The sequence below is a fragment of the Somniosus microcephalus genome, chromosome 3, assembly GCF_052327205.1.
Source record: "Somniosus microcephalus isolate GS21.2 chromosome 3, FLI_Smic_1.0, whole genome shotgun sequence".
Taxonomy (NCBI): Eukaryota; Metazoa; Chordata; class Chondrichthyes; order Squaliformes; family Somniosidae; genus Somniosus; species Somniosus microcephalus.
Window position 1 is genome coordinate 312,482,214 of NC_140989.1, and position 21,783 is coordinate 312,503,996.

Sequence of the window (21,783 nt, forward strand, 5' to 3'; positions counted from 1 at the left end):
GATGGCTACGGTAGAGGAGAGGATGGCTACATCCATGGAGGAGTTTAGTCGCCAGGGTCTTGAAAACATGGTCATTGTTCAGAATAGAATGACATCTCTTGAGGAGCGATGGTCAGCTATTGAGCAGAGACACCAGATCTTCATGGAAGTCCTCTGGAGTAGGACTTCCAGTGCAGAAATGGGTCCCCATGGCCCCCCTGAAGTGCAGCAAGGTGCTGTCAAGCCACTTGCTAGCTCTGAAGTGGGGCTGACCCATGAGAGGGATGTTGGTGACAGAACAAGGAAGTGGGGGCTCCTCTCTAAGCGCTCACACGACCATGCCACTGCAGAGCCCTCGGTCAGAGTCCTCACCCAACTGAGATCAGCGTCTCAGCCCCTGCACAGCCGTAGGAGCAGCAGACTGTTGCCGAGCCCTCACAGGTTCGCAACCCCAGAGGACGCCCGTCAAAGGTGTCGAGGCAGGAGCAGCAAGAAAGTGAGCAAGGGGCCTCTACATCTGCTGAAGCCACAGGGGAAGCACCACGTAGGAGCACGCGTAAGAGGAAGATAAAGCACAAGTAGTCACAAGGGTAGTCACTTGGGTGTTATGTTGTGTTTATTTTTGAAATGCCATCAGTTGCTTGTTGTAATAAAAAATTCTGATGGCAAACTGTTGAAGTTGTGGCGTGTGTCATTTCGCAAATGGGACTTCCACATTGAGGGCTTAGGGCGACTTGCAATTGTCAGTATGGTGGTCAGAGTGATAGGAATCTGTAGGTTCTTGGCCATTGTCAAGGGTCTGATAAGAAGGTGCGAAGCAAAAGAGTTTGATTGTGCAGGCTAAGCAAATCTGGCCAAGATGAGTGCGTGCCTTGCATCCCGGACAGCAATGTGCTCGTGTGCTGCTGCCGCTGGTTGATGCGCCTCCGCAAGCTGTTCATTGTCGCTCTCCTCCTCGTCCTCCTCACCTGAGGAGGCTAAGCGATGAGCCATTTGTTCTTCAGGCATCTGCAAGCCACGATGCTGTGCCATGTTGTGAAGTGCACAGCAGACCACGATGATTCTGGAGACCCTGGCTGCTGAGTACTGCAGGGCTCCACCTGATCTATCAAGGCATCTGAAGTGCATCTTCAGCAAGCCGATGGTTTGCTCGATTATGGATCTGGTGGAAATATGGCTGGAGTTGTAGCGCTCCTCAGCTTTGTTGGATGGGCTCCTCAACGGCGTCATTAGCCACGTCTTCAGGGGATAGCCCTTGTCTCTAAGTAGCCATCCGAGAAGTTGGTCTAGCTGACTGAAGAGCGGAGGCACACTAGACTGGCGCAGGATGAAGGAGTCATGGCAACTGCCAGCGCAAACATGCAAAATTTCCTTCTTGTGGTCACACACCAGCTGCACGTTGAGGGAGTGGAAGCCCTTGCATTTGACAAAAATACCTGGATTGTGATGGGGAGCCCTAAGGGCCACATGTGTGCAGTCAACGATGCCCTGCATCCTTGGAAAGCCTGCCAGATGAGCTAATCCAACCGCACACGCGCTTACACTTGCTTGATCTTTGGAGAAGTTGATGTAATTGTGCACAAAGGCAAAAAGGGCATCGGTTACCTGCGTGGTACAAGTGTGTGTGGCCGCCTGGGAGACGCCACTGATGTCTGCTGCTGATCCCTGGAATGAGCCTGAAGCAAAAAAGTTGAGTGCGGTGGTGACTTTGATGGCCGCTGGTAAGGGGTGTCTACCCGCTCCTCTGGGCTCCAGGTCTTGCTGCAGCATTGCGCAGATGTCACCCACTACCTCTCGCGAAAGTCTGAGCCTCCTTTGGCACTGCTGCTCTGTCTGTAGACCCTGTTTGGGGGGTATCTCCTGCGGCGACGTGCTTCCATGCGCTGGCGCCTTCTGGCCTGTGCCGCTTCAGGTGGGTGAGCAGCAGCTTGGCGCTCCTGTTGTTGCTCCTGCTGTTGGTGCTGCTGTTGTTCAGGGTTCTGCTGCTGCCACGGCTGGTCTTCGTCCGAATCTGATGTCCAGGAGGAAAGGAAATAAATGGTCCCCATTCTTCTGGTATATACCTCAGTTGAGGAAACGCTCAGTCAAGGTGGGGGAGGGCTTTCCCAGGAGGTCACACTGGAGATGGGTGTCAGGCTCCAAACTTCCACAACAATGAGTAGGCCGCTAAAAGTTCCCCCAGACCTGAGACAACAAAGTTCTGCCACCTGCAAATGATCATTGCTGAAAACTCCTTTTTAATGGTGGAGCTGCAGCTGTTAGTAAGCAATCCACTTGTGAGGCCGCCAGGATTAACTGGCGTGTTCCAGAGGAGACGTGCACCACGGGGGAAAAGTGTTAAATTTAGAAAGGCCTCTCAAAATTGGATTATAGAGGCAGGCTGGTTGTTAAGGGCCTTAAGGGCCTATCCCGCCTCTTGGAGGCAGGCTGGAAACGGGGTCTGAAACACCGATTCTGGGAAAATTACTCGGAGGCGGGCTGGAGGCGGGATCGGAGCCGTCTGCCATTTTTTGCGATTTTAATACCTCACACGCCTCCAATCCCACCTCCTCGGGCCTGGCAAAATCAAGCCCAGAGTCTTACCTTCAATTAAAATTGTTGGATCCGTGGTTCAGTGGATATGCTATTATTAAATAATCACACGGATGCTGTACATTAACAAATAACAGGTCTTTACTGGAGGAGGGTAGTCTCTAGACTGGGGGTACAGAGGCATGCGCAAAGCTTATATACCGGTGTGGTCACTGCCGGTACTACAGTATACAGGAGCTGTAAAAGTAGTTCTGACTTAAAGGCACATACACTACAAAAATAAAGTTAATATATGGCAAAATCACATATCCATTTGGTAACACAGTATATTGCTAGGGAAGTAAGGACATTTCAATAGTGAAAAATCTGCTTAATTTCCTGGTGGAGTCAATTCTTGATAAACACATATGTGAGAAAAACATAAGTCATATCAAAGCAAGGAAGTCAAATGTATCAAAACACTTACCATTATTTCCTATTAAACTAAATTCATGTTTCGAGCATAATAGTGAAAAAAAAAATCCTAATCCTTGCATTCGTTAATACACTAAACAAAGTTGATCAATGCTATATTCTACCTTTACAAATCTAACCATTTCTGTGTTAGTTGAATTTTTGGTAAGTTAGCTTTTGTTGAACGGATTGTTCCAAGAACATCTGTTAATTGCTGATTTTTATCAATCGAAACGTAGGCCTTGATTTTTAATCCCCCCCCCTCACCCCACCACCGACAGGCGGGAGAGGATCAGGTGGGGGGATAAAATATTAAGATCAGGCAACCCGACCCCAATCAATCCAGCCCCTTTAAATTTTAAAGTGCAGGAATCAGGGCACGGACGAGGCTCCCGCAATATGCAGGCAGGGGCCTAATTACTATACCACTGGCGGCCCGAGCTGTGGGATTCTCGGCAGCTGAACCAAGGCGGGCGCTGCCAGATCCCCAAGCTAAGACAGCACTCCTCGAGAGCCAGGAAGAGCTGGAATGCTCTCCCCAGGCCCCTCAAGGAAGCCTTCGGCCAGCCCCGATCTCCAGCCTCCCCCCATTCCTCCCGATGGCAGGCCTCCCCCGAGACCTCCTGATCGCAGGCCTCCTTCCCCCTCCCTCCCAATTGCTGTTCTTACACCCCACCACCACCACTCCTGATTGCCAAGGACCAGCATCTGCTGCGGCCTCCCACAACTAGTGTTCCCTCCCGCCTGCCAGCCAAACTGTCCATGAGCTCTTTTCATCCAGCCACAGAGTCCCTTCTGGTGCTAACTTGTGCACAAAACCTGTTAGTAACCTTGGAAATATGCTAAAGGATGGCCCAGGGTATATTACCCTTTTCACCTTTTTATAAATCACATATTTTGAAATTTGTGACAGTCAGTTCTGACTGGTGTATGGATTGCAGTACCACTCCATTGATTGGCCTCTGTGCCTTAATCCACTGAGTAAATGTTCCCTGTGCCACCGATTGCAGGCCCACAGATGCAAATGTACCAAGGTTGGTTCTGTTCTTCTTCCTCTATCAGCAGAGACAATGATGGATTGGTCCCTGCCTTGTGCGGGTGCCTCTCTGCCGGAGTCTCTGAAGCCTTCCTTCCATTGTTCGGAGTCCACAGATGTTGCACAGACAGGAGAGCAGATAAAGGCTGGGAGGAGATAGGCTATCTTTATTGCTCGATTCTGGATTGTTTGTAGTCTCCATTTGCAGCTGACGTGCACTAGACTGGATGGCAATATTCCAGGACTGACTGGATGTAGGTTTTGTGCAGTCGAGAAAACGTTTGGAGCTGAAGACTCCAGAAGACCCACAACTAGCAATGATGTTGTTGATGTGCTGTATCCAAGCCATATTCCTCTGGAACTTCTGCTGGTCTTGATAGCAGCTGAATCCTCACATCCTTTCTTGTGCTTGTTTCCTTTGCAGAATAGCAGGTGTTGTGAGGATCAACAGAATTCACTATTAGCATGCCATTCCTCCAGGCACCTCTGGAGCTTAACTGACATAAATGCGGAACAGGAGTGGGCTAAAGCAAAAAGCTGATTTCAGCTTGAGCTCTTTAAACTCCCTGGTCCTGGAGGGATGAAAAACCCTTTTCCCTGATTAATGGACTTTGACCAACCATTACTACCCCTCCAGTCCCATTCCCAGAAGAAAAGAAAGGAGTGGGAGGGTGGAGAAATGAGGGAGGGGGTTTTGGGGAAGGTGAAGGATAGGGAATAGGGAGGATGAGACAAAGGAGGGGAGCACAGATGAAAAGAAGGGAAGAGGAAGATTAGGAGAGGATGAGGAATAAGGGACGAGCTTGAAAGAGCTTGAATTCTATGTAGCTAAAGGATTGCATTTTGTGCAAGGGGGATATGCATTTTACGTAATCATATGTGGCCCACAGGCTGGTTTTGGTGCACACATCTGGCACCAACTCCCAAAACTTGGACATTCCTGCTTCACAGTAAATAAGGGTCATACTGCTGAAGTTGTGTTGAATAATGCTAAGTGACAGCTTGGCATTATACTCTTAACAAATTACCTGGCTAAATGTTCCACTGTGATCACAGTAGGATTAGTGTAACCAGTAATTACTTCTATGATACATCACTAAGGAAATCTCAAGATGTCACAAGACACAATAATATCATTTTAATCTGAATACTGTAACATGCTTTCTACACTACTTTACTTTATCCCCTGTGTAAGTATTATAACATAATAAATCCAAGAAAAATGCAATACATTGTATCATTTTTAAACATCCAATATGAAATGCATTGTTCTGTCTGCATAGTCCAAATGTAAACCATTGTTTGATTACCAGAACTGCAAAATATATATTTTACAACAGTTACAATTCAAAAATAATTTCTGTACTGTGTATTGTCAGTTGACCAGTCACTGTGTACAATGATAACACATGGTAACAATCAATCTCTCAAACAATGATATATATTTTCTTATAACGTAGTAAAAATGCTCCTGCATCTTTAATCATTCTACATTTGTGTTCTTTCACTTCACAAACTACTATTTTCTCACATTAATTCACTGCCAGCCCAAATTGCTTACTGTCTGCAGCACAATTTAGCCAGAAACTACACCACAGGGATATTAATGTCAAACTATCTCAAATCTCCTGTAAAAACTGTCGTGCAGATGATCTTCCCCCATGGCTATATGGCCTGGTGCAGCTTCAAGCTATACAGACCAGGGAGTTTCCAGGTTTATGCCTTGTCTGCGCTCAGTTAGCACAGCATGCTACAGTTAGTCTCAGCATCCATGTGCAAGAGAGGACAAAAATATAATCAGGCTGGGTTCCACTCCAGTTCTCTATTTAGTGACTCTTGCTGAAGTGTGTGTGTGTGTACTTGTACATAGGATTGGATTACATTGTACAGTTTATTCAATGTGTAATAATGCTGTTACATTAGAAGAATGCAGCCAGTTTAAACTTGGTTCTCCTGCTGTCAACTATGCTCATTAACACAAATGACCCAATCTTTGTAATTCTGATGCCAGCGGACACTCACCTTTTTATGGTTCTTCTGAACTGTTGCCACATTCTTTAGTTCTGCTCCTGACCCACTAAAATCTTGAAGCCAGCTTGATACATTAAGGAAAGGCTTGCTTCCACAGAACGTACCATTACATCCCTCGGAAATGTTCCAAAGTGCTTCACAGACAATCACTTTTAATTTCACAGACTATTGTTATGTTAGCAGAATAGCCTCATTGTGGATTTATAAAAGGTATCTATAGCACCAAAACCTGCCTGATTAAACCACTTATATTGAAGTAGATACTCATAATGACTTCATTAAACAGGATGCAAGCACTGAAGAATTGGTTTAAATTGATATCATATGAGACTATGGAGGGTGGCGCCAGGCAAGTTAAAGTAAATGGGAAAGCAGTGCCAGGCAAGTTAAGGTAAAGAGGGAAAAGGGAACAAGGCTATTGACAAACATTCACCATAAGCCTACTGACTCCCACAGCTACCTGGACTACACTTCCTCCCACCCCGCTTCCTGTACGGACTCTATTCCATTCTCCCAGTTTCTCCGTCTCTGTTGCATCTGATCTGACAATGCCACCTTCCATACTAGTGCTTCCGATATGTCTTCCTTTTTCCTCAACCGAGGATTCCCCTCTACCATGGTTGACATGGCCCTTGACCATGTCTGTTCTATTTCCCACACTTCTGCGCTCACCCCTTCCCCTCCCTCCCAGAACCACGATAGGGTTCCCCTTGTCCTCACCTTTCACCCCACCAGCCTCCACAGTGAACGGATCATCCTCCATCATTTCTGCCACCTCCAGCGTGATCCTACCACTAAATATATCTTCCCCTCCCCTCCCCTTTCAGCATTCCAAAGGGACCGCTCCCTCCGTGGCACCCTGGTCCACTCCTCAATCAGCCCCAACACTCCATCCTCTTCCCACGGCACCTGCCTGTGCAAGCGCAGGAGATGCAACACCTGCCCTTTTACCTCCTCCCTTTCCACTGTCCAGGGCCCCAAACACTCCTTGCAGGTGTAACAGAAATTTACTTGTACTTCTTGCAATTTAGTATACTGTATTCACTGCTCACGATGCAGTCTCCTCTACATTGGGGAGACCAAACGCAGATCGGGTGACCACTTTGTGGAACACCTCCGTTCAGTCCGTAAGCGTGACCGAGCTTCCGGTCGCCTATCACTTTAATTCTCCACTCCACTCCCACTCTGATCTCCCTGTCCTCAGCCTCTTACACTGTTCCAACGAAGTTCAGCGTAAGCTCGAGTAACAGCACCTCATCTTTCAATTAGGCACTTTACAACCTTCTGGACTCAACATTGAGTTCAACAATTTCAGACCATAACCTTTGCCCCTATTTTTTTTTCACATGGCAGCTGTTGATGATTCTGCCATTGCCATTTACACTTCATCAAGAGTCATCTTTTGTTTCTTAACTTATCCCATTACCATCTCCTTTTGCCTTGCACCATCATCCCTTTTGTCATTTAATCTCTCCTGCCTTCCACCCTACCACAGACCTTCCCTTTTGTTCTTTCCTCCCCTCCCCCCTTTCGCTGCCCCTGCACTTGCTTAAAAATCTGTTACATCTCTAACTTTTTCCAGTTCTGACGAAGGGTCATCGACCTGAAACGTTAACTCTGTTTCTCTCTCCACAGATGCTGCCTGACCTGCTGAGTATCTCCAGCATTTCCTGTTTTTATTTCAGGGAAAATGGTGCCGGGTATGTTAAGTAAACAGAGGAAAGCAGTGCCAAGTGAATTAAAGTAAACATGGCTGGATGGCATCCAGAGGTCATTATAGCATCGCTCTCCCAAAACAAGACTTTTATTGGTGCCAAGGAAATAAACCTTAAGCTAAAACATGGAGAATATCAGCAAGATCTTTCGATCTGGCTCAGTATCTCCCTCTGCACCTTTGAATCCATTATTTATAAGAAAGTTTTCAGATCACTTACATTTGATTTTACATGTTAATGGCTTCTCATCCTGCACAACAGGTCAGTGAACATCCGAAAGACAAAGATAGAAAGACAACTGACTCTTTCTAGTAGGAGCAGTTCTACAATATGCTGACACTGTCAATGCTTTGGTAACTATTTATAGTGTTCAACATATGGAGAAACAACTGCACATGGGTGAGTTTGCAGCTGTAAAATTACCTAAGATTTTCTGGCTGCAGACCTTTCACAATGTCTGGTGAAGCTTTGTACAAGGTGACAATATGAAACAGCATCGTTGGCCCATACGGGCAGCTGAAAAAATGATGACCACGGAAGCTCACGCTGCCAGATGTGGCCTGTGGTACAGGAAAAATTCATCCTCTTAAGGTGGTACCTTCATGCTACCAGCAGCTCATTTATATTACAGCAATGTCACCAGTGTCAGGGCTGCCAGAGGCAGCGGCAGTATGATATAAATGGATACAAGATCTCAGAATCCCATCTCGACTTACAAGTCAGCGGAAGATGTGAAATCAATACTTAGGCCATTTTTGTTCGGGGCCCAATAGGTGACCATTATTCTCCAATGGCTGCAGAGGAATGTAAAATAACTTTAATCTGAAGAGCATTTTTTAAGTATTAAAAGAAATCTTTTAAAAATTATTTTTAAACAAATAAAATTATTTTTATTTAAAAAATATATATTTTATTTAAAAATAAATCCTAATTAGCACAAAGGGAACTGGAATGTATCTGATTTTAATAATACCTACATTACATAGGATTACATAGGATAAGCAGCACAGAAACAGACCATTCGGCCCAACCAGTCCATGCCGGTGTTTATGCTCCACTCGAGCCTCCTCCCGTCTTTCCTCATCTAAATCTATCAGCATAACTCTCTATTCCCTTCTCCCTCATATGCTTATCTAACCACCCCTTGATGTGCCTCAATAATTCCGAGACTCGATGTTAGCGAAACAAAACAAGGCTTTTATTAACTTAGAAGGTAACACGCAGTGGAGAGAGGTATCTTCCATCTGGAGTGTCTGCAGTACTGGATATGAGGCCAGACTGAGCTTGCTTACATAGGGGCCAGGTATGGGCGGAGCCCTACACACAATACATTACAATATACAATACAATGGTGAGGAGACGGAACTGAGATAAGGGAACTGAAACCTGAAACCAACCACAGTCACAGGCAGTGATGAATGGAATATTTCATCACATTCACCCCTTCTATAGATTTAGTCTGCTCGGGGGTTTGATAGTCCTCTGCGACCGACGTGGCTGTTGTGGTGTCGCGGGTGTCGGCTGGGTGTCCCCGGTGGCCTCCTGGGTCTCTGCCGGGGGTGCCGCCAGGGTTGTTGAAGGGGTAGTTGGTGGGGGTGCCGTTGGTCGATGTTCTTCCGGGGGTGATGAAAGAGTAGTGGGTGGGTAAGAGTTGCTGTGATCGTTGTTGTTGCTATTGCCGTGGTTGTTGTCGTTACCGGCTGGGGCGACGTCTTTTATGGACACGGTGTCCTCCCTTCCGTCGGCGTGCCGGACATACGCGTATTGGGGGTTGGCGTGGAGTAGGTGCACTGGCTCCACGAGAGGGTCTGTCTTGTGGCCCCTCACATGCCTTCGCACGAATACCGGACCTGGGGTGGAGAGCCATGACGGCATGGATACGCCTGAGGTGGATTTCCGGGGAAAGACAAACATTCGTTCATGAGGCGTGGCATTAGTGGCAGTACACAATAGCAACCGTATCGAATGAAGCACATCTGAGAGGACTTCCTGCCAGCGGGAGATAGGGAGGCCCTTGGTCCTTAGAGCTAGAGTGACTGCTTTCCATACTGTCCCGTTCTCTCGCTCCACTTGACCGTTACCCCGGGGGTTGTAGCTGGTGGTACGGCTCGTGGCGATCCCCTTGGACAGCATGTACTGGCGTAGCTCTTCACTCATGAAGGACACCCCCCTATCCGTATGGATGTAGCTCGGCATACCGAACAGGCAGAACAGGCTGTTGAGGCATTTAATGACCGTGGCGCTGGTCATGTCTGGGCAGGGGAAGGCGAATGGGAAACGGGAGTATTCGTCCACAATGTTCAGGAAGTAAACATTGCGGTCGACTGACGGGAGGGGGCCCTTGAAATCTAAGCTGAGCCGCTCAAAGGGCCGTGTAGCTTTGATTAAGTGGGCTCTATCTGGGCGGTAGAACCGAGGCTTGCACTCAGCGCAAGTGCGGCAGTTCCTGGTCAGAGACCGAACTTCCTCAATCGAGTAGGGTAAGTTACGGGACTTTATGAAGTGGAACAGCCGCGTGACCCCTGGGTGGCAGAGGTCGTTGTGGAGGGTCTGTAGCCGATCCCCGGTGGCGCTGGCACACATCCCTCGTGAGAGGGCGTCAGGGGATTCGTTAAGGGCCCCTGGCCGGTAAATGATGTCATACTCGAAGGTGGAGAGCTCGATCCGCCACCTAAGAATCTTATCATTTTTAATCTTCCCCCTCTGTTTATTATTGAACATAAACGCTACCGACCGCTGGTCGGTAAGTAGGGTGAAGCGTTTGCCGGCTAGGTAGTGGCGCCAGTGGCGCACTGCCTCCACGATGGCTTGGGCCTCCTTTTCTACGGAGGAGTGTCTGATCTTGGGCCCTTGGAGGGTCCTCGAGAAGAAAGCTACGGGCCGCCCCGCCTGGTTGAGGGTGGCCGCCAAGGCAAAGTCAGACGCATCACTTTCCACTTGAAAAGGAGTGTTCTCGTCCACTGCCTGTAGCGTGGCCCGCTCGATATCCTGCTTAATGCTTTTGAAGGCGGCGTGGGCCTCAGCAGAGAGCGGAAAAGAGGATGCTTTCAAGAGGGGGCGGGCTTTGTCGGAGTAGTTGGGGACCCATTGGGAATAATAAGAAAATAACCCCAGGCACCTTTTCAGGGCTTTGGGAGTGTTGGGCAGGGGCAGCTCCCGTAGGGGGCGCAATCGGTCGGGGTCTGGTCCGATTTCCCCATTCTCCACCACGCTGCCTAGTATGCAGAGACGCGTGGTGTTGAAAACGCACTTGTCCTCGTTGTAGGTGAGGTTGAGTTTTTGTGCGGTTTCCAGGAACCTCTCGAGGTTCGAGTTGTGATCCTGCTGGTTGTGACCGCAGATGGTGACGTTGTCGAGGTAGGGGAAGGTTGCCTGCAAGTGGTGGTCATCGACCATGCGGTCCATCTCCCTCTGGAAGACCGAGACCCCATTCGTCACCCCAAAGGGGACTCTGAGGAATTGGTAGAGGCGTCCGTTCGCCTCGAAGGCGGTGTACGGGCGGTCCTCTGGTCTGATAGGGAGCTGGTGGTACGCTGACTTGAGATCGATGGTGGAGAACACCCGGTATTGGGCGATTTGGTTCACCATTTCTGATATGCGGGGTAGTGGGTAGGCGTCTAGTTGGGTGTACCTGTTGATCGTTTGGCTATAGTCGATCACCATCCGTTTCTTCTCGCTACCCCTTACCACTACCACTTGGGCGCGCCACGGACTGTTGCTGCGTTCAATAATGCGCTCTTTCAGGAGCCTGTCTACCTCGGTCGCGATAAACCGCCTGTCCTCCCAGCTGTACCTCCTTGCTTTTGGTCGCTATTGGCCGGCAGTTAGGGGTAAGGTTCGCGAATAGCGAAGGCGGCTTTACCTTCAGGGTAGCCAGACCGCACACTGTGAGGGGCGGCTGGGACCCACCGTACTTGAGCGTGATGCTTTGGTGGTTGCACTGGAAATCCAGGCCCAAGATCACGCTCGCACATAGATTCTTCATGATTAATACTTTAAAATTATCGTATACAGTTCCGTTAACGGACAATTGTACCGTGCAGTAACCCAGAATGGTCGATGTCTGGGTTTTATCAGCCATAGAGATGGTACCCTGAGTAGGGACCACCTTTAGGGAGAGTTGTTGTGCCAGTTCAGGGTGGATAAAACTCTCCGTGCTTCCACTGTCAATTAAACATTCAACCCGGCACCCGTTTACCTCGATGTCCACCATTGATTTGGATAGCGGGTGCGGCCTGGTCTGGTCCACTGTGACCGATGCCACTGTAAGGCCCTGATCGAGACAAGATGGCGTCCACGCTGTCTGCTCATGAGATGGCGGACCCCACGAGGTCGGGCAAGATGGCGTCCAAGATGGCCGCTCCCACGGCGCACACGCGGCGGTGGCGGGTTTTCCGGCGGGGTTCCCTCTGCACACCTTCCCGAAGTGCCCCTTCTTACCGCACTTAAAGCAGGTGGTGCCTTTCGCCGGGCACAGGTTTCTGGTGTGCTTTGGCTGCCCGCAGAAGTAGCAGTTGGGTCCCCGACGCGTCGCGGCTGTCGTAGGGCTTCTGGGGGGGAGAGCGGGGCCCCGACGGTGTTGGGCTGCCGGGCGGGGAAGATGCCTTCCAAGATGGCGGCGCCCTTGGTGCACACGTGGCGGCGTGGACGGCGCGGGCTGAAGAGTAGGCGTCCGAGTTTCTCTGGGCCACATCCAGGGATCGCGCGGTGTCCGCAGCCTGTTTCAGGTCCAATCCCGTTTTTTCCAGCAGTCTCTGCCGGATGTAAGTGGAGCTGAGGCCTGTGATAAAGGCATCGCGAACAAGCTCGTCAGTGTACACTGCGGCTTTTACATCTTGGCACTTGCAGTCTTTACCAAGCATTTTCAGGGTGCCTAGGAACTCCTCCACCGATTCCCCAGGTCGCTGTGCGCGAGTAGCGAGCAGATGCCTAGCATACACCTCATTCGTAGGCTGCTGGTAATGCGCCTTTAAGATGTCGCAGGCGGCCAGGTACGTGTCGGCGTCTTGGATGAGGGGGTAAACCCGGTGGCTTACCCAATTCCGCAGAATTCCGAGTTTCATACTCGCAGCGTCCGTAGCGTCTTTGACGGCTGCGGAATTGTCCAGGAAGAATTCCATACACATAAACCAGTGTCCGAAGCGTGCCGATGCGTCCGAAGCATGCTGGTCCAAATCCAAACGTTCGGGTTTTAGGAGTTGATCCATTGTGTTGAAAAATAAGTTAATAAAATTGATGTGCCTCAATAATTCCGAGACTCGATGTTAGCGAAACAAAACAAGGCTTTTATTAACTTAGAAGGTAACACGCAGTGGAGAGAGGTATCTTCCATCTGGAGGTCTGCAGTACTGGATATGAGGCCAGACTGAGCTTGCTTACATAGGGGCCAGGTATGGGCGGAGCCCTACACACAATACATTACAATATACAATACAATGGTGAGGAGACGGAACTGAGGTAAGGGAACTGAAACCTGAAACCAACCACAGTCACAGGCAGTGATGAATGGAATATTTCATCACACCCCTTAAATGCATCTATACTATTCACTTCAACCACTCCCTGTGGTAGCGAGTTCCACGTTCTCACCACTCTTTGAGTAAAGAAGTTTCTTCTGAATTCCCTATTTGATTTTTTAGTGACTATCTTATATTGATGGCCTCGAGTTTTGTTCTTCCCCACAAGTGGAAACACTCTCTCTGTATCTACTCTGTCAAAACCTTTCATAATTTTAAAGACCTCTATTAGGTCACCCCTCAGCCTACTCTTTTCAAGAGAAAGGAGTCCCAGCCTGTTCATCCTTTCCTGATATGTATACCCTCACATTTCTGGTATCATCCTTGTAAATCTTCTCTGCACCCTCTCCAGTGCCGCTATATCCTTTTTATAATATGGTGACCAGAATTGCACACAGTACTCCAAGTGTGGTCTAACCAAGGTTCGATACAAGTTTAGCATAACTTCCCTACTTTTCAATTCTATCCCTCTAGAAATAAACCCTAGTGCTTGGTTTGCTTTTTTTATGGCCTTGTTAACCTGTGTTGATACTTTTAGTGATTTGTGTATTTGTACTCCGAGATCCCTTTGTTCCTCTACTCCACTTAGATTCTTATTTTCCAAGTAATAAGTGACCTCCCTATTTTTCTTACCAAAATGTAAAACCTCACATTTATCTGTGTTGAAAATCATTTGCCAATTATATGCCCATTCTGCAAGTTTATTAATGTCTTCTTGTAATTTGTTGCAGTTCTCCTCAGTATTGACTATCCCCCCAATTGCATGACAAGGCATAATTATTTTTATAAATAATTAAAATGTGTTTCTTCCAGTAATAGATTATCTGCTGCCATTGAGAGAAAAAAGTGTTAACATTTAAAGACAAACTAATCTTCAAATGGCAAATAAAGAGTGTTCAATAAAATTGGGTGAATTCCATTGTTATTTTTAGATTAAGAAAAATAAGTTCTAATGGCTGTTTAGTTTTAGTACTGTCGTAATGGCTTATAACAAAACATGTTTATTGAGTGGTGTAATCCTTTGACACATGGGCTAATTTTTGACTCGCTACCACCTCGTTTACACCATGAAAATCAGAGGGGGAAAGTGTCGACTTACCAGTGGAAATCCACCCATTCTGATTTTCGTGTGAATGTCAATTTAGACATCCAGCACTCCTGCTGGAAGCTGGCAGGGGCTTAATTAAAATATTCAAACAGGGGTCAACTGGAAAGGCTACAGCCACTTGAAAAGCTTTCCTATATAGCTTGTCTTGTAGCACACTTGGCTGGGGAGCAGAAAAGATGGTAAGGCAACAGTCCTTCGAGGTTGCCATTAAAGAGCAAGTTGTGGTGGTGACAGAAGGGTTGACTAATTGTTCACAATGGTACAGTGGAGACATGTGGGCAGTACTGCTACTTTTAATGCTGAAGGGTTGGAAGTCCTGCTGCAGTAGATTTATCAAAGGAGAGTGGTCTTATTTGAGGCCAAATGCCACCCTCAATTAACATCACAGGTGCAAGCTGCTGAAGGAAGATCACTGACTAAGCCAATCCGATCAGAGAATCATAGAAATTTACAGCACGGAAGGAGGCCATTTTGGCCCATTGTGACCGACAAAGAGCGATCCAGCCTAATCCCACTTTCCAGCTCTTAGTCTGTAGCCTTGTAGGTTACAGCACTTCAAGTGCACATCCAAGCACTTTTTAAATGTGGTGAGGGTTTCTGCCTCTACCACCCTTTCAGGCAGTGAGTTCCAGACCCCCACCACCCTCTGGGTGAAGAAATTTCCCCTCAAATCCCATCTAAACCTCCTACCAATTACTTCAAATCCCTCCTATCTGGTTCTAAATAAGGATTAAGTGTTTTGACGAAAGGTCATCGACCTGAAATGTTAACCCTGTTTCTCTCTCCACAGATGCTGCCTGATCTGCTGAGTATTTCCAACATTTTCTGTTTTTATTAAGGATGAAGTTTGCTGGTATTAGGAGTGAGGTAAAGATAACTGTACTCCTCAATTACACTTGTAAGAAAATGGTTAATCAGACTGCTTGTATTGTACTGATACTGATTTCTCTTCGTATTAACTTTAGCTTTTGCCTGTTAAGTGTGTTTCTATTAGAAGAATGAAACTGGAATCATAAGACAGGCTTGCTTTATTTTGGACAAATGTTTGTTTAATATAGAATGCAGTGAAAAGCAACAGTCAGTTTAGACAGTAACCCTAATTAAAAGACATTCCAGTCAGAGAGCTTTAGTTGATAACAAGTTATTGCACAGACACAGACCAGGCAGAGAAGCTTTCTTTGTTCATTCAAAACCGAACGATAAAGGACCTGCCTGAGATAGTTAAGGAGTGTAACATGTTAGGGAGTTAGGGATCTGTGTGCTGCAAAGACAGGACAATCAAATTAGTGTTGATCGATAACCATGTATTAGGTAATGCCATGGGACATGCAAATTGTCACCTAGCAGGATTGGAAAAAAGGTATAAAGAGTGGGTGTTAGAACAGACAGTTTGGAATTCGAAAGTCTGGCCAACCAAGTACACGAGCTCAAAACTGTAACGTGTTTTGAATTTTCCAGCTAAAACTGGCATGGTTTTGTCATAAGAGCTGCTGTTAAACGTATGTTTCATTATTGTCAATAATAGTTATTACTGTATGCTTAATAAATCTGTGAACATCTACATTCAATATTGTGAACCCTATTATTTTGAATAGGAACACGCATCCCCAACTCGCTCACATTTCTTTGTTCGACCCATCAACCTTGGCACAAACCTAAGCTGGAAACCGCCGCACCCTCTGCGAGGTACCATTTGAGGAATTGCCTTTTGCACAAGTCTTTAGCTGCACAGCACATTTTTCTTAAAAATGAAGGTGGCAACTGAGAAATAGCATAATTATGCTTAGGTGTCCCAGTCAAGATGCTGCTCTGCTGTTACGAGCTTTCTCAGTGGGGTCAGCAGCTATGGAAGCAAAGGATAGCCCTGTTCTGCTACGAGCCATCCATCCAGCATTTGTTCTCTTTCAAATAATACTGGCAATATGGACTGCTGCACAGTGAAGGCATCATGGCTGTTTCCTGGGTAGCAGCCAATGCCATGCATAGTGATATTTCTGTAGTGACATTCTACCTGAATAGCAATTCAGTGTAAACCCTTTTCTGTTCATGAAAAGCACGGACAGTAACACTGGCAGCAACTACAATGTCCAACCCTCAAGTGAACTCAGCCACCCAAAAAACAACTAATGCATGAAGCAGTAGCAGCTGTATGCCTTGTCCACTTTACCTTTCCACAGGAAAAGTGATGAAGATATTCCCCTTGCAAACCTAACACTTGTCACTTCTTTCCACCCTCCATAAACTTAAACTCATCCAAAACTCTGCTGCTCACTGCTCACCCCTGTGCTCGCTGAGCTACATTGGCTCCCGGTTGCCGGGACGTTGTCAGGGCCCATAGCCTTTGCTGTATCCAGTGTGCTCAGCCATTTCTTGATATCACGTGGAGTGAATCGAATTGGCTGAAGACTGGCTGGAGTCATACCTAGCACAAAGGAAGGTTGAGCAACGCCTCAATTTTAAAATTCTCATCCTTGTTTTCAAATCCCTCTATGGTCCGCCCTCCTTATTTCTGTAACCTCCTCCAGCCCTATAACCCTCCGAGATATCTGTGATCCTCTAATTCTGGCCTCTTGCACATCCCCGATTTTAATTGCTTCACCACTGGTGGCCGTGCCTTCAACTGCCAAGGCCCTAAGCTCTGGAATTCCCTGCCTAAACCTCTCCGACTCTCCATCTCTCTTTCCTCTTCTAAGACTCTCCTTGAACCCTACCTCTTTGACCAAGCTTTTGGTCATCTGCCATAATATCTCCTTATGTGACTCAGTGTCAAATTTTGTTTGATAATAGCCCTGTGAAACACCGTGGAACGTTTTACTACGTTAAAAGGTGCTATATAAATGCAAGTTGTTGTTGTTTCATACCGCTCTGTATTACCAACTGACTAATGTTGCAGATATCCCTTGTGCTGGATTGCAAGCATATAGTTGCATGAAAGCGTCCTGATGTGGTAACCTCCCCTACTATGTAAGGAACAGTCCCTGTTCCATGTGTTGTTTGAAGGTTATCCTGGTACAATGGTACAACCCTGTGGCAGCTAGTCTTGTGAAACAGAGGCAGCAACGACTGGTCTCTCCTGGTATGTCTCAGTAGGTGTGTCAAGCTCTGTAAATACAGATCCCAGGGAAGCAACAGGTACAGACATAACACCTCGGGCTTTGTCGCACCTGCATTTGTTGGCCTCTCGTAAACTCGTCTTCTGTATATAAATTATGCAATGCTATCAGAACCCCAAAAGAATTCCCATGCTCCCCACTTTATATGGTGCTTGTTATAAATTTTGGGTCTGCACTAGATAATCTCTTGGGTTCATTTTCCTTGGTCTCTCCTGTAAGCAGGTCCCCATCTCCTACGATCCCAATATAGGATAGTCTAAAATTAAACTCTTTGTTAGGTGAACTGGATACTGTAATCTCACATGTGCCCCCACATGCATTTCTCCTCCCTTCCGGAAGGCAAACTGTTACATACTTTGGTGAGTGGAAGCAAATTTCAAACCAACAGGCTGATTTATTTTACATAAATATGTGAAAGACCAGAATGTTAACAGTGAATTTTAATCTATTTCATAATGCTGCTCAAAAAGTAGAAAATAACAAAAATATGCCACAGTATTCCTGTCAGCAGATTAAATATACAGTAATAGCATTTGAGGTACAGTCAACATGTCAATGAGTCAGCATTTGGTAACAAAAATCTGCACAAAATGGGCCTTCTTCACTCAGTACTGCATTCCTCTCATTCCCCTGCTCCCCCCACTGTCCCTTCCCCTCCCCCCACCCCCAAGTCTCTACTTCCCTCTCTGAATCCCCACTGTTCCATCCCTACCTGAGCTCAGCTACTAATGGGCCAGTCTGCTACTCCTCTCTTCTCAATGCCACTAAAAGCAGTCCACCCTCTGTGGAACTATAATCCAACAAAAGTCACCGCCAACATAATGGCCTAGAAATGGCAGTCGGAGGCATACCTGCGGAGTACGCCTCCGACCCGCGACACAATTACGAAACTGCCTCCTGGCACCCAGGCTGCGAAAAGTTGCGATCCCAGGGACGCAGGTGGTTCGGATGCGTACCTGGGATCACGTGGGTCCGGTCCTCCAATGACAAAGGAGAATTCCATTGTACTCATTTACGAAGGGAATCCCCTGATGATATGCAATGGAATCTTGAAATGTAAAAATTATACAATTAACAGAATTTTAATTTTAATCATAATGACCTTTATTCCACCAAACTCAATAAAAATTAAATTTTTTGATAAGAATTTCACACATCATTAAAACTGTAATCCGGGCCAATATTTGCATAAACTCATTTAATAAAGTTTATGTGTATAATTTGGGGTATGTAAATGTTTAACTTAAGCCTTAGATATCCCCTTACTCTGATGCAAACAGGCCCTATGCCTACTTGCATCAACCATAAGACTTACGTGGGCAATTGCTGGCCAGTCACTGGGCAATTAGCCCAACTCTGCGCCAGCAATTGCTATTTCAGAGCCCCCGCAGAAGGCCTGTCAACACAAGCTCCGGATTTTGAGCATGCAGAAATCCAGAACTTGTGGGGCATTTCAAAGGGATTACGACAGCACACTCTCACGCCGTCGCAGACACCGCAATTTCAGGGCCAATATTACAGTGTTGATTTTCAGTATTTCTTGAGCTTATTACCATATTGAGCTACCTAGTTAAACTTCATGTAGTAACTAATCCTTATCTGTATTTCACCAATTTAGGGAGAATCGCACAACATGAACACCACCTACCCAAATCTGCAACTTGACCCGTTTATCATTTCTGTAAACAGTCTTCACTTTGAAGTCAATACCAACAGTGCTGACGAAGGCTGATGTGAATGTGTCATCTGCGTATCTGAAGAGGAAAGATGTCTTTCCCACGCTGCTGTTTCCAATAATGAGAAGCTTGAACATGTAATCAAAGTTCTGATCTGATGCATCCTTCTGTCCATATCTAGAGTCTGTTGCAGAAGCCATCTAAAAAAGGCCAATGAAATAGAAATCTGTCATAAAGCTGTATAACAGGCATTCTGAAATAAAGCCATATTATAACTAAGCAATAATGAACAAGAAGGTATCACTTATTAGGAGGTTTTACCACAGTAGTAATCATTTAGCATGAGGTGACAGAGTAGCAACTATCCGAGTTAAAAAACACCTTATGCATGTACCAAAGATTCCTCCTTAACTTTCCTACATTAGAACAGTGGCTACATTTCAAAAAGTACTTCATTGGCTGTAATGCATTTTGGAACATCCTGAGGTCATGAAAGGCGGTATGTAGATGTAAATCTTTCTTCCTATTATGATAAGTACTAACCTGAAAGTGAAAAGTACTGTGAAAATTTCCCCTCATGCCTCAGGTCTTCCATGTATAGTTCTGGTGCTTTAAATCATTATACAGGTCCACAATCCCTTATCCGCAATTCCGAAATTCGAAAAGCTCTGAAAACCGAAAGTTTTTTCGTGGCGCGTCACTCGTGTGCACGACATGACCCGAGTGGCGCCAAACATGACCCGACGCGGCCGATGCTTGACCCACGCAGGTGTGAGGCGTCAGTTGTGTCTCAGCGCTGCTACCAGTCACACGTGCGTCTGCTGCTCTCTGATATTTTTTGTTATTTTGTGATTTTGAGTTTAATTTCACTGTGAAAATGTCAAAAAGAGCTGCAGATACCCCTGCCGTTCTGAAATCCGAAAAAATCCGAATTCCGAAACACATCTGGCCCCAAGAGTTTCGGATAAGGGATTAATAACCTGTACTGTACATCTTGTGGAAACCTGCCATTTCAAGCCAGTAGGGACTACAGAAATTCTCAGCTGATGTCAGCAAGGGCCCACTTGCCAATTGCCTACACTGAACCTGGAAGGATCTGGATCCTTTGTTAATCCTACATGCGAGCCCAGAGGTGTCAATCATTCCCCATTCCAGCTTCAGTTGAATATGGCTGCTTTAGGGACTAACGCCTTCTGATAAATAATGTTCTGTGAATTTCTAAAATAGACCATTGCTAGCAATTAAACAATTAAAATGTTCTTATTAAGGGATGTGTTTATCAGAAGAAACATATAACTGCAATATTACAATTCAAAAAGGCCAGTTCAGTTACTATTCATTTTAATAGGGGGCAGCCAAGTAGGATTAATGTATTCTTTTCTCCGTGCTCGATCTTTTTACTGTCTTTTTCTCATTTATTTCTCTTTCATGCTGTTGAAAGCAAGAGAAATGCTGGGAATTATTGGCATATGCAGGCATGTGATTGTGATCCTAAGGCAGGAGGGTGAGTTTGCAATCTCATATGTGGACTGCCTTCTGAATTTGGAAGTGTTGGTAGGTCCTTGCTTTCAAATTCTCTTTCTCTCTAGGGAAGCTACTCGGAAATCAGCAAATGGAGAAATTGTAGATGTGAGCCTGCATCCTACCACTCTATTAATGCACAAAAGCAAGATGAGCTGCACAATGTCAGTTTTAAAAGGCTTCACTCAGTACAATTAGTTTAAATTACAGTATTTCCTGCTGATGGAAATATTAATTGACATTATCTGTAATATACTTTACTTGCTAGAGATGGGCATGTCTTGGCTTAATAAGATATCTCACTAGATGGCATAAAAAGCACTCCAGCTATTCCCTTGCGTTCTTCTGCGTAGAGCAGTTCTTAAAAAATACACGTACTGAGCCTAGGAATACGTAAAATATTTGTGATCAAATGCAACAGGCTCTGAATTGTTTGTCTCCTTGACTGACATTCAAATGGTGTCTGAAATCCAAGTAGTAAGGTGGCTTCATTGATTTAATTAACAGATGGTTCCTTTCATCTAAACAACTAGTTTGTTCCATTGCGAAAGGCTATATAAAGGTAAGGACTTGCATATAATCAGATACTACATAGATTCAAAGCCTCTGGGTAAGTATTTTAAATTTGTATGTGTAACTTCACCATCATTAAATCACTCTATAAAATAATATGAAGCTGAGTAAATGTAATTGTGCTGTTGGCATGATGATAGTATTTGCCACTTCTGTCCATACCTTTGTTTACATTAGGAGCAAAATTCAGTTTTTATTGTAGAGATCCAAACTAAATTTGAACATCTTACTGACCTCTGCCCTGAACCAGAGCAGTCTGCCAGGTGTTTGGTGCTTACTGTGGGCAACTGGGGATTCTAATCATACTGTTTACAGCTTCCTGTTTCAATTTGATTCATGAGCTGGATTTAGATCAGCGCTGGGTAGGTGAGAGAGTGTCAGAGCAAACTGCTATCCCTACACAGGTGGTGACTCAATCTGAAACATATGGAAATTCAGAATGAATTTTAGGGGGCTGGATACCAGTGGTTAAAATATTTAGGGAGATTTTCAGTATTGATATTTCCAGTGTACACCAGCAGCACATATCA

General features: G+C 45.9%; 1 protein-coding gene across 2 annotated transcripts in view; it reads right to left on the reverse strand.

Annotated features, from left to right (window-relative positions):
* Positions 1–21,783, reverse strand: part of LOC147122150 (ras-related protein Rab-3B) — a 205,392-nt gene that overhangs the window by 171,836 nt on the left and 11,773 nt on the right. For both annotated transcript variants that reach the window (XM_085982946.1, XM_085982948.1), the window contains exon 2: positions 19,132–19,359. In XM_085982946.1, the coding sequence (XP_085839072.1) occupies positions 19,132–19,359 (228 nt within the window). The remainder of the gene's footprint in view (positions 1–19,131; positions 19,360–21,783) is intronic.